Source organism: Ciona intestinalis, chromosome 7 (genome assembly GCF_000224145.3).
Source record: "Ciona intestinalis chromosome 7, KH, whole genome shotgun sequence".
Lineage (NCBI taxonomy): Eukaryota > Metazoa > Chordata > Ascidiacea > Phlebobranchia > Cionidae > Ciona > Ciona intestinalis.
The window spans coordinates 5113214-5125006 of NC_020172.2; the positions used below are offsets into that span (position 1 = coordinate 5113214).

At 35.4% G+C, this 11793-nt stretch overlaps 4 protein-coding genes across 5 annotated transcripts in view; 1 reads left to right on the forward strand and 3 right to left on the reverse strand.

The window, feature by feature from the left end:
- LOC100176662 (ubiquitin conjugation factor E4 B) overlaps positions 1 to 7250 on the reverse strand; it is a 27813-nt gene extending 20563 nt beyond the window's left edge. The window contains exons 1-2 of the mRNA XM_009860734.2: positions 7240 to 7250; positions 5209 to 5211 (exon numbers count right to left, since the gene is read on the reverse strand). The gene's annotated coding sequence lies outside the window, so the exon portion shown is untranslated. The remainder of the gene's footprint in view (positions 1 to 5208; positions 5212 to 7239) is intronic.
- LOC113474372 (centrosomal protein of 295 kDa-like) lies at positions 34 to 3903 on the reverse strand. Its single transcript, XM_026835124.1, has 8 exons — positions 3767 to 3903; positions 3289 to 3465; positions 2770 to 2892; positions 2299 to 2415; positions 1842 to 1980; positions 1257 to 1444; positions 642 to 849; positions 34 to 248 (listed from the first exon to the last, which is right to left on the reverse strand). Exons 1-8 carry the CDS (start codon positions 3857 to 3859, stop codon positions 34 to 36), a joined length of 1260 nt encoding a protein of 419 aa, XP_026690925.1. The 5' UTR covers positions 3860 to 3903.
- Positions 4200 to 9839, forward strand: LOC100182047 (ankyrin repeat domain-containing protein 53). The gene is made up of 9 exons (XM_002129888.5): positions 4200 to 4339; positions 4469 to 4633; positions 5313 to 5512; positions 5895 to 6128; positions 6617 to 6769; positions 7230 to 7404; positions 7799 to 7895; positions 8448 to 8587; positions 8938 to 9839. Exons 1-9 carry the CDS (start codon positions 4331 to 4333, stop codon positions 9295 to 9297), a joined length of 1533 nt encoding a protein of 510 aa, XP_002129924.1. The 5' UTR covers positions 4200 to 4330; the 3' UTR covers positions 9298 to 9839.
- The window catches only part of LOC100179717, a 4730-nt gene continuing 2710 nt past the window's right edge, over positions 9774 to 11793 (reverse strand). For both annotated transcript variants that reach the window (XM_018812437.2, XM_026835211.1), the window contains exon 3: positions 9774 to 10779. In XM_018812437.2, the coding sequence (XP_018667982.1) occupies positions 9874 to 10779 (906 nt within the window). In that variant the 3' untranslated portion in view covers positions 9774 to 9873. The remainder of the gene's footprint in view (positions 10780 to 11793) is intronic.

Sequence of the window (11793 nt, forward strand, 5' to 3'; positions counted from 1 at the left end):
ACATTACGGACAATATGGACATAATATAACGCATTACATTATCAAATACAAAACCCCAACCTCTGAAATATCATTAATATCTGTAGGTTGACTAATCTCTTCTTCACTTGTGGTTTCACCACTCGATGTCCCACTTTCACATTTTTCCTCCCCACTTCCCCCTCTTGCTTGTTGTTTACTTACAAGCTTCAATAATTTGTTGACAGCGTTAATTCTTCCACCATTTTCAGGTGTGGGAGTTTCCCTACCTAAAACAAACAGAAAGTTTTTTTGTGCAACTTTAATTTCAAATTGATTTTGATGTCAATTGTTTAAATAAAAGTTAAAAAATATTTGCACTTTTAGGCAAATATTTATTTTTAAAAAATGTGCATTTTTCCTAAACTAAATAGTTTGTAAAATGATTGTAAAGTTTCCTTTGTTTTAGTAGACAAATCGGTAAAACTTTTCATGCCTTCAGTTTGTTAGCAACCACAGCAGATTAACAAGTTAACCTTCATTCCAATCAATACGTACAATATCTTAATTTTTAAACAATATCATTTTCAAAACCATTTTTTCACCAGAAAAACATTTAATTTCAAATATTTCGTTTGACCGGTAGTTTGGTGTTTATACAACTTGTGAATATTGTTCTTTACCTTCATTTTCATCAACAGGTACAACATCATCACTTTCAACAACAGGTACAATATCTTCAGCTTGAGGAATCTCGTCCTGGAGTTCCGACTCCATTGTGACATCTAGTGTAGTGTCGGGTATGATGTTGGATGTAAACGCATCGTTAAACGCTTGTTCCATTTCACGCTGTTTGTCGTTCGGGTAATCGGAGGGGTGATGAGGTGGGAGCTGTAATGGGTAGAGGGTGTGGGTTACCATGTATGCAAAATATGCAAATTTCTAAGCAATTGTGCAAATAGTAGGGTTTATAAGTTAAGACCTAAATGGTTGGGGTTATAAGTTATAAGGGTTACCATGTATGCAGATTTGTGGTAATAGTGTAATATTTTATATCCTCACATGATTAACAAGAAGGTTATATTCCAAACACATTACATCCCTAACTACAAAGCCTGCTAAGGTGTATTTGATGCAGCCAGAAAGGTTGAGACTTAAAGATTATACCACGCTTATACAGCGTTGGGGCCATGGCACAGGAACAGTCATATCACTAGTTTCACAGCCAGAAAAAAATAGGGGGGGGATTAAGACCACCAAACTCCTAGTTGCTCTTCTGCACCAAACCAAACACTCACACAATGTGGATGGTTCATCCCAACCAAATCCCTTCTTCTAGAAGCTTCTTTCTTCTGCATGACTTGCAACTCTTTCTCCAAGTTATTATATTCCTTATGTAGCTTGGACCGTTTGATTGCAGATAAATATCTAAGCTGTGCGCGTTCACGTTGTGCTTCTAACGTGCATTGCTTCAATCTTTCTTGTTCTGTAAATAAACAACATTATGATGTCATAAAAACGTATAACAAGATAAAGTATAAACACTGTAAAAGTCAACCACCTACACGAAAACAAACATCTAAATAATTCTAATTCGTGTAAAAATTTCCTGTTTTATGTGAAACAGAAAGTTAAAATATTAAAAAACAAACTGAATATATACCCTAACTTAACTACAATACAACTGGCAAGGCCAAACAAGTAAGTAAGGTGGCAATAGATAAAAAAAACATAACACAAGCAAACAGACTGTTTTTTTGTTTAAACTAAGAAAAAACATAAACACCATAAGAAAGAACAAAATCCTATTTAAAAGCAAACTTACTTGACTCTGCTGCACCCACCCACCCCCCAGTATTAAACTATATTTGTATTTTACCCACCTTCGATAAGTTGATCTTCCTCCTCGGCTGCTTCCCTTGCATTCCCCTCGTCGTTGTCCCCTTCGTGCATCGTTGCACAAAACGTGTCACATGACCTCATCGATGTGAGTGTTGCCGTGGTGACCGTTTCTTCACTTTCCTTAAACAAAAAAGTTAAACCTAAAAATACCCTTTTTAAATTTTGACAGGTCAATCAGGTATACGGTTTTTTTAAAGAGTTTTTAGGGGTATGTTAACAACATATATATATTTATTTTTTTTACCATATTTTTTTTATATATATATTTTTTTTTTTACCATATATTTTTTTTTGGTATTTTTACCAGGTAGTTTTACTAGAAGTGTCAACAAAACAAAAGGTTAAACCTACCAGCTACCAGTGATTAAGTCACACCACTTTTTACAGATCTTTATATAAATTCAGACATAGACCAGCCATACAGCTACAAATACTCACTTGTGTAGAAGAAGAAACACTGGGCAACATCGAAACTTGTTTTGCTCGAAGTTTTTCTTTCGATAAAACTTTAATTCTTCGTTCTTTAACCTCTTGCTCCCTCTGCTGGTTCATCACCTGGGGATTAATGAGGAAAATAAAAAGGCGTGGGGTGGCAGGTTGGGAGTGCAACCCTAGAATTGTCTGCACTGCATTTATCAATACAAATGCTTCATCATGGTGACAGACAAGTAGTTTGCATATTTTGATTGCATTTTATGAAAATATAAACATAAAACTTACCACGAATATAACTTTGTGGGGAATTGTTTGTTTTAAGTGTTCATATATATATATATATATATACATTGTATGGCTGACAATTTAGACAACCATTCGTGGCTACTGCGTGCCACTGCACCAAATTAAATGACCTGTTGTAAACATTGTATATGTTATATCTAAACCATATGACATATGTTATGCACTTACTTCTACATCGTGTACATGTTGTATTGCAGAGTTAAACCTATGTGTGGCAACCCTCTTATTCTCACTTTGTTTGGCTTGGTACAACGCGTGTTCAACAACGTAATCTTTAGCAGCATTTTGTGCCTGGAATGAAAGACTTGAAAGTCAATGCGATATTATATTAAACATCGTTGATGAAATATTTTTGAATGTCTTTTTTTAATTGCCTTTATCTGGATAAAAAATGCACAGTTATAAATTTACAGAAGAAGATATATTCCTGGCAGCATTATACGACTGTTTGGTTTTTGTTTTATAGTAAATTCTGTAGTGAAAGTAAATATTTCAAGCAATCACAATATACACCAAGAAAGAAACAAACAAGAAGTAAAATTAGTATGCCCATATATTATATATATATACATAATACATATAAATAAGCAACAAGCCTATCCCAGAAAAATGTTTTAATGTAAAACATAAGAAAATTGCGAATAAATAACCTGCAACAATATTTCACACTTAAATAAAACAACCCACCTGCCCAACTTCTTTTAAACCATTCGAATATTTTTCCTTGGATTTCAAAATTTCTTCCGCTTTTTTCAGATTAAATTCTTGGTTCAATTTCTCAGCTATGTTCAAAATTTCTTGCTTTTTATTTTTCTCGACATTTTCACGAACTCTGTTCGCGATCACTCGCTCTTGTTGTCGAACCTTTATGATGTAATAATGCAATGTTAGTGATGTAATAATTAAATGTTAATGATGTAATAATACAGTGTTAGTGATGTAATAATGCAATGTTAGTGACGATAGAATTAGATACAACCGAATAAACTACATCGAAAGACAAATGGTTAAATTTAAAGCATGTTTTTGTCCTTTTTAAAAGTTAATTTTTGACATGAACTTCCAAATGGAAACAAAATATCATAAACATCTTCATAAAACATATCTCTAAATTTTAACTTTAACACTTTACCAATAAGCACCGCACGCAACGAAAATAAAATACCTGCAAAATCCGTAATTTTCGTCGGTTTGCTTTTTCTTCTTGAATTGCAAAAACTTTGCTTTTTAAAGGAATCAGTTTCTGCTTGTTACTCATCGTAATACTAAAGTATGTGACATAACAAACAAAATGTAATACAAAGGACTGAAAAACAACAAGAACACGTTTTAAAATAAATACAACGTCAACAACAAACGAAGAAAAATAAAGTTTCGTTTTTAAAACTACCGGCAAAACAAAACACAACGATAAACCGCTCAAGCGTATCGATTTTATCGTATTCAACTCCCCAAAAATTATTTAAAATTAAATATATAACAATTTAAAAATATTGCAATTACATTTAAAAAAAAAATAATTAAAAATTAAAAAATTAAAATCATACTTTTACATTTTTTTATTGCAGTTGTGGTTTTAAGTGTGTAATAAAATTCTATGTAACACTCCGTTGCTATGACATCGGTTCGCGCGTGTAGGGACGCCATGTTGAATTTTGTAAACAAAGGAATAAAAAATTGATTTTTGACAAAGAGTTGCTTCAATTTATGTAAATTGAAACAAAATAGCATGGAAAAGGTATAAATGTGTAAATCTATCATAACAATACATTATAAACGTGGCAAATTTAGACAAAACAGTAGTTTTTATAGGGTATTAATCTTTTTTTGGTATGATAATATTTTTTTTAATAACTTTACTATTTAGCTCCAAAGAATTTCACCCGACCGCAAATCGCCCAAACGGCGACAAGTTATCACGAAACAAGCGAAAATAACGGCGGATAAGTTCCTAGCAGCAAGTATTGGGGACGTGGAATGGTTGGACCAAAGTTTAAAAGACGGACAAGATCCTTGCAGTTTTGATAAGAATGTAAGTAAACAGTAGGGATCTGGTGCTACAAACACATAACATACAAAAATTAAGTCCAACTAATTGTATTCTAAAAGATATGTATTTCGCCTAAATGGCATCATCAGTCTTTTATTCAAATAGAACAAGGGCAGGACACTTATCAGCCATTCACCAACTTAGTGGTCATTTACAGATGGTGTTTGTCCTTAACTTCATAACCTGGCCAGACTGCAGAGTATGGCAGGTGCACGCGCGATTTTTTACAGACTTTTGGCGATGCACACCACAATTTGCCCCACGCACGCCAATTATTTAAACAGAGAAAAAAATACGTATTAAATTAAGTAAGATTTCCTAACGTGGCTTGAAAATGTAAATGCTTCGCACGCAGATTTTTAATGATAGCACGCGCGCACGCGAAAAATAACCCTCTTGCACGCGCGAGATCTTGTCAGGAACCGCCATACTCTGCAGACTGGGCCCCTGGAATGCCTCTTTACAGAATGTCATCTATATAGAATAGAATACGGTTCTTTCAATATCAGAATACCTACACAATAAAATCCTTTCAACCTTGTAATATTAAAATCAACATACTTAAAGACCATTATCAAAATGAAAGTACCATATACAATAGAACACAGTTCTTTAATATCAATATACTTTACATTAAATAAACTTTCACCCTTCCTTCCAGGGTCTCACCCCCCTTCACCTCGCTGCATTGCATGGGAGGATGAATTGCATGAAACTTCTTATTGATAAATATGATGTTGATGTTGATGTCACTTCAGCCACTGGATGGCACCCTATACACCTGTCAATCAACAAAGAGTCAGGAACAAATGCCATCAAGTGTATGAAATATTTGTTGGAGCAAGGGGCTGACGTTAATTGGTGAATTTTTAAATTAAAATAAATTATAGCAGCACCCTGGGTGTGACTTACAATAGCATTTTGGGGTAATGGGCCAACTCAGATCTAAGTCCCATTGCATGTTATAGGACCTCACCCTACCATACAAGAAATATAATATTAATCTCCAAATGCCAAACAAATGATGTTAGGGAATAATCCCAATTATTTTGAAAGTCAAGCCATTTTGAAAGCTATTACTCTAACAACAAATTAAATAAACAACACAACAATGCACTTAACTTAAATAATACTTGTGATATTAAAGTAATATAAAACACCCTTAGTCTTATGCTCAACATTGAACATCAATTGTTATATTATACATCTTTTTACACTTAATCTTATGCTTAACCTTAAACAGTGTAAACGATGACAATGTTACCGTGGTCCATCAAGCTGCTACTGAGGGGTTGTTCGATTGTTTGCAAGTTTTACTCCAGAATGACGCGCCGATTGACACTCCTGATGTCAGAGGCCACACCCCGTACGACCTCGCCAAGTTATGGAGCCACAAGAAATGTGCGAGGGTCATTCAAGATGAAGTTTGGAAAAGAAATAAAGTGAAAGAAGTTGTGGAAAAAAAGAAACTCAACAAGTGGGTTTGAATGAATGTAATTTATTTTAACTTTTATAAATATGTGTGTCTTTGCTTGGTAAGTCAATGACATAATGACTGCATATTTTTCAGATGTTGTATTGGCTAAGTTTTAACATAATCTGTTTCATACCCCTCGTGCCTGCTTAGTAGTTACCACTTATGTAACTTTGTATGTGATTTTTTTTCTGTTTAGCTGAAAATTTAGACAACCGATAAGTTTTATGTTTTCGTCACTGGGTTGGAGCAAATGTTGTTGAGTGTCTTTCCCAAGGACACAAAAGCCCACATTTGTAGCAAAATATATACAGCTTTGAAACCAGTTCAGCTAATTAGGAAACTATTACTGTAACCGTTATGCAAATTGCCTATGAACACTCACGCCAACAATTGTAACAGCATAAACCCTTGTTAAAAAATGATAGCTCAAACAACTGTGCCATGGCTCCATGTAACGAATAATAAAGCTAGGTCCCAACCATCTACAGGTTAAAGCAAGTATATGGTGACCTACAGAAGGAAGCATTGCAGCAAATACTTAATGAGCAGGAGTTTTATGGAAGCGTCACTTATAGCAACTGGTTGGAGGAAAAAGGATTGCCAGAAAACCTAAAAGATACAAAGTCTTATGCAAGAGAAAGGTATTGTTTGTTTAATAATATAACTATGTTGGTTTGGTTGATAACCCAATGCCTATAGTCGAGCTACTGAAGCTATTACAGTGTGTTGATAAGCAGACATGACTTTTGGTTGGTTTGGTCATTTATATCCTCGTGGGTGGGAACTTGAGTGACCTATCCATGGTTGCCACTTCCATGCCCACAGTCGAGTTGCTGAAGCTATTGCAGTGTGTGGATAAGCAGACATGACTTTTGGTTGGTTTGGTCATTTATATCCTTGTAGGTGGGAACTTGAGTGACTTATCCATAGTTGCCACTCCCATGCCCACACTCGAGTTGCTGAAACTATTGCAGTGTGTGGATAAGCAGACATGACTTTTACTTGGTTTGTTTATGCGAATTTGTAATTGAGTGACTTATACATTACTCATAGTGCGTAAAATATCAGACATCACTCTTGACTTATATTTAATCCACCTAGGTATCCTGACAGTGCAATAGATGGTTTAGCCAAACGTCTCATGGTAAGCGGTAAGGTACAGGACTGCGCGTCAAGAATGGACAAGTTATCATCAAAAGCAAAACCAGTTCAAACAAGAAAAAAAACAATTTCTAAACAAGCTTATCCAAACTCAACTGCAAAAGCAAAACCAAAGGTATTAGCTTAATCTGTGCTGCAAATTTATTTAAAGTTACTGCTGTTAAAGGGTACTGAGTTCAAAGTTTAATGCTACCATTGTGGACGTGTTTTACTTTGCAAAATATAACAATTTCTCCAACCAAGTGGTGATTTATGGGTTGTTCACAATTCAGGATATGTAGAGAAAAAATATCATCAACAAATTCAAAAACAACTCTTAAAAGTTACTCATAAAGTGGGCACGAGGTGTATAAAACAAAACACCTGTGTTATAACGACTGTCGTTTCCTGGCCAGGCGAGGATAAATAAGTTACATTTATTCATACTTAGAAAAAAAACAAGTTTACAATGTATTAGTTAGTCTACGTTTGTCATGTGAAGATAAGTTATAGTTATATTGTTTCTATAGATAATTGAAACATCAGACATGCAACTAGTGAAGTCTCAAGGAGAGATTGACAACAAACTTTCAACATGGAATAAAACACCAAAACCTTATGCACCGAGTATGAAGTGTTATAAAACTTATAATATTGTATCATGTTTTGTGTGAAGTAACACTGTGTACAGTGTTTAGTGTGCCTATGTCTGCCCGAGGTTATGGGTTCAAGGCTCATCCCTGCTACCATTGTAGTCGTATGTGTCTTTGGCAAGACAATTGACAGCAATTGCACAGTAGTTTCCCAAAGTCAGCCATACAGAAAAACAATCGCCGACAAAGTTACATACAAGCGGCACAAGGTGTATTAAACAGAACTACTCACAAAGTAACATACGTGGTAACTCATAAGCAGCCATGAGGTGTATGAAATGGAACACCCATGTTATAAGGACTGTTGTTGCCTCGCTACACGTTTATTCATTGAATAATCCCTATGTGTGTTCTTGTGCTAATAAACAATAATAAGTTACAATTATTTATTTGCCTACCTGATTTTCAAAGGAGCCATTCTGGAAACTTAAATGTGCTTTAACCACTATACTACAGCCCCGTATCACCATTTAAGTAGCATTTGTATATTTTTATATACTATGCCTGAAACTACTCGATTTTTCAGGAGGGCCATTCTGGAACCCAAGTACAAACGTAAATTCACCTCCTGTTACGAACATTAAGCGTGCCGATGATGAAACGATTCATGATTTGAGCAGAGATGAGTTTCAGATACTTCCACCTGAAGCTAATTTATCTGTAAAGGTGAGTTATCTGGTATGCTCGTTTATCTACACGGTGAGTGTGGAAACCATTAATAACACTCAAGTCCCTACTAAGATAAAATTTCTCTGGCATGCTGCAAAATTATTACTCATTAATTAGTAATAATTAACGAAAACAATTTATCGCGATTTTTGTAATAAATTGTAAATTATGTATTTTAAAAACTCTGTTTGATGCAAACAAATCTTGTTACGCAAGTGTTATGGCTTAATCAGAAAAATGGCTTTGGATTTCTGTATGGGTTAGGTCTTACCATGAGTCTGAATAGTTTAAAAGTCACTGGTTTACTCATTCACACACTACATTAATAATATTTCTACCAACCACAGCTTACAGGGAATAGAAGTTATGGCACATCTATAAGAGTAACACTACCTGGAGGTAGAGAGCAGAGTGCTTCCATCCAGGTTCCTTCACTCCCTTCCGAAGTTATACACAAGGCACTACATGGATCTTCAGAACGCGTCAAACTACCTCAAGATTTTACTCCGGTCCATATATTTGATGTAAAGCACAAACGAATACCACCTTACCAGCCACCTGTAGACGACATAGGAATGCATCTGTCTATACATGGTAACCATAATATAGCATCAGCAGTGGGGAAGTCCCCAAGTGAGGAATCTATCCGTGAAAGAATGATTTCCACCCTAAAAAGGGGGGAGCCCATGCAACCATTCTTGGTGTGATGCTGTTTTTTTTTATTAAAAATTCTCCATTTGTTCCATGTTAAGCAATGAAAAAAGCTGTTACAATGTATGTAGAAACAAGACCTCTAACACTTATGTATCTGTTTTATTTTCTAAGCAAAAAATGAGTCTGAACTCTAAATAGAATATCTGTACTTTCTGTTTATCTAAGAAACAAGACTAGTAGAATGTCTGTATATTTTTAATAAACATCTTATAAACCAGTGTTTCCAAATACTGTGTAGCCAGTTCATTAAAAGTTAAATTAGTCAAAAGGCTTTGTGAACCATTGTGTTGGACGACCTAACCAAATCAAGTTGTGACCCATGGGCTGAGAAACATTTTTTGGCTTGTTCTCCAATCCTTACATGATGTGTTATTATAATAACCATGTCAACTATGCTGAATAACCTCATTATGTTTAAGCACAAGCTATGTTTTCTGTACCTTGCCTGTTATGTTCACCATCTTCCATGTTGTTTTCAGTATTTTGTATTTAAGTGTGCTTCAATTAGAGTGAAAATAAACATCTTAATTGCAACGTATATAAAGAAGTGCAAAACGCAAAGGTAAATATTAATTCAGGAACTGGATTGACCCGTATGGTAATGTATATTCCCCACTGCCGCACGAACTCGGGCGTCTTACACTCTCTCGTGCCCATTCTCGTCTAAACGCCATCGATTTACTTTTAGTGATCACCGAAAACGATCTTTCGACTTTAACTTTTGGGACGGTTAATTGTTTGTTCGTACTACACTCTGTGATGTCACTTTGCGATTTAAATTTTAAATTTAGGTTATGGTCCGGTGTTGTGGAGATGGAAAACTTAGCAACCCTTTTCTCCTCTTTAGATTCAGGATCTTTAGAATGAAAGATAATATTCTCCATACTAATTGTCATATTCCGATGCACATCGGCGAAAACATGTTTCAAATTGGCTGCGTTGATTCTACCGCCCTCCGGTGACACAGGCAGCGCAACTAACATGTCATTAACTGCCTCACTACTGCCACCGTGAGCCAAATGGACCTCATTCCAAGATTGGTCGCTCCAGGAATCCGAAATTCTTTTCCCGCTTTTTCCTCCTTTTCTTGTGGAGTAGACATGTTTTAAACTGACAGGATTATTCTCAAATACTTTATCCTCACCCTCACTATCCAAAACAGAGTCTAAACTCCCAGAGTTAAATGTCCTCCCAGAATTTTCTCTCATCTCTGGTTCATTTCCATTCATGACTAACATTCCATTATCCATTGTGTATATAAATTGCTCATTGTCATCATCACAATAGGTCCCATTGATAAGCTTATGTTGTGCTTCATCATAATTAGCATTGTCTAAATAAACATCTGATATGAACCGATTATCCTCATGGTCATACGCAACGTAGTTATCGAAATGGTTTGAATTACACCCATACATGCCATCACCACCATTACCAAATGAAGGCTGGCCATCCAAAGATGCGGTGTCATCAACCTAAACAACAAGTTTGTATTACTAAACTTTCACGGATAAAATGGTTTTACAATACACCTAAATAATTTTGCATTAATAAGGCTATGCGACAATATAAAAGGAGTATTATTTGTAGATAAAAGCTGCCCAAAAGCGGTGCCATGGCTTAGCTGTTATGTGCATGTATTGTAATTCATAACTGAAGGATACTGGGTTAGATTATCAATACTGAAAGGTGTGTGTGTACTTTGGCAAAACACTTAACAGACATGGCTCCAACCCAGTGGTAAATATACACTTCTCTGACAAACTAAAACTAACTGAGCCATAGCTGTTTGGAATGCAATATTATGTATACATTTGTACAGAATGTTGCTTTCTGTATGCTGCGTTAAAAATAGCTCAAATTGCATTGAAAACTCGTTGTCAAAAACCCAATACTGCAATACCATGAAAAAGATTCAGAAAACAACACACAAACATATACTTATAAACAAACATACAAATAAAAACATACATACCTCAATAACAACGGGTCCATACCCCCCACCCACCGTGGGTGAAGTAGCGTTAGCCCCGTACACGATGTTGTAAACCTGCACGGCCACCCCGTTCACGCTTCACCGAGTTGTCTTCGGTCTCTTCCACCCTCATGTTTGAACCCTTCGAACCTCTACCGCCACCCATTGAGTAGTTCGATATCCACTCCGAGTAAGACATCGAGACCGGAGTCGTCATTATCTGTGACAAAAATCACATATTTAGGAAAATGTTCAGTGTTAACTTAGTGTGTATTATGATGAAATCCATTTTAGAGAACAAATGGGTGTAAACCAAACACAGCCAAAAAATCTTATATATAACAAAATATTAACGAGCTGGTGTAAAATTTACATCTTCTATCTCGTTCCTACAGAATGCTCATGCTCATTTTCCCAGTTTAATCAAAACTCGTGTTACAGAAAGCACATTGTAAAACTGATGAAATATTTGGCATTTTAAAGTGTGAAATACTGAAATGTCACGTAGCATATG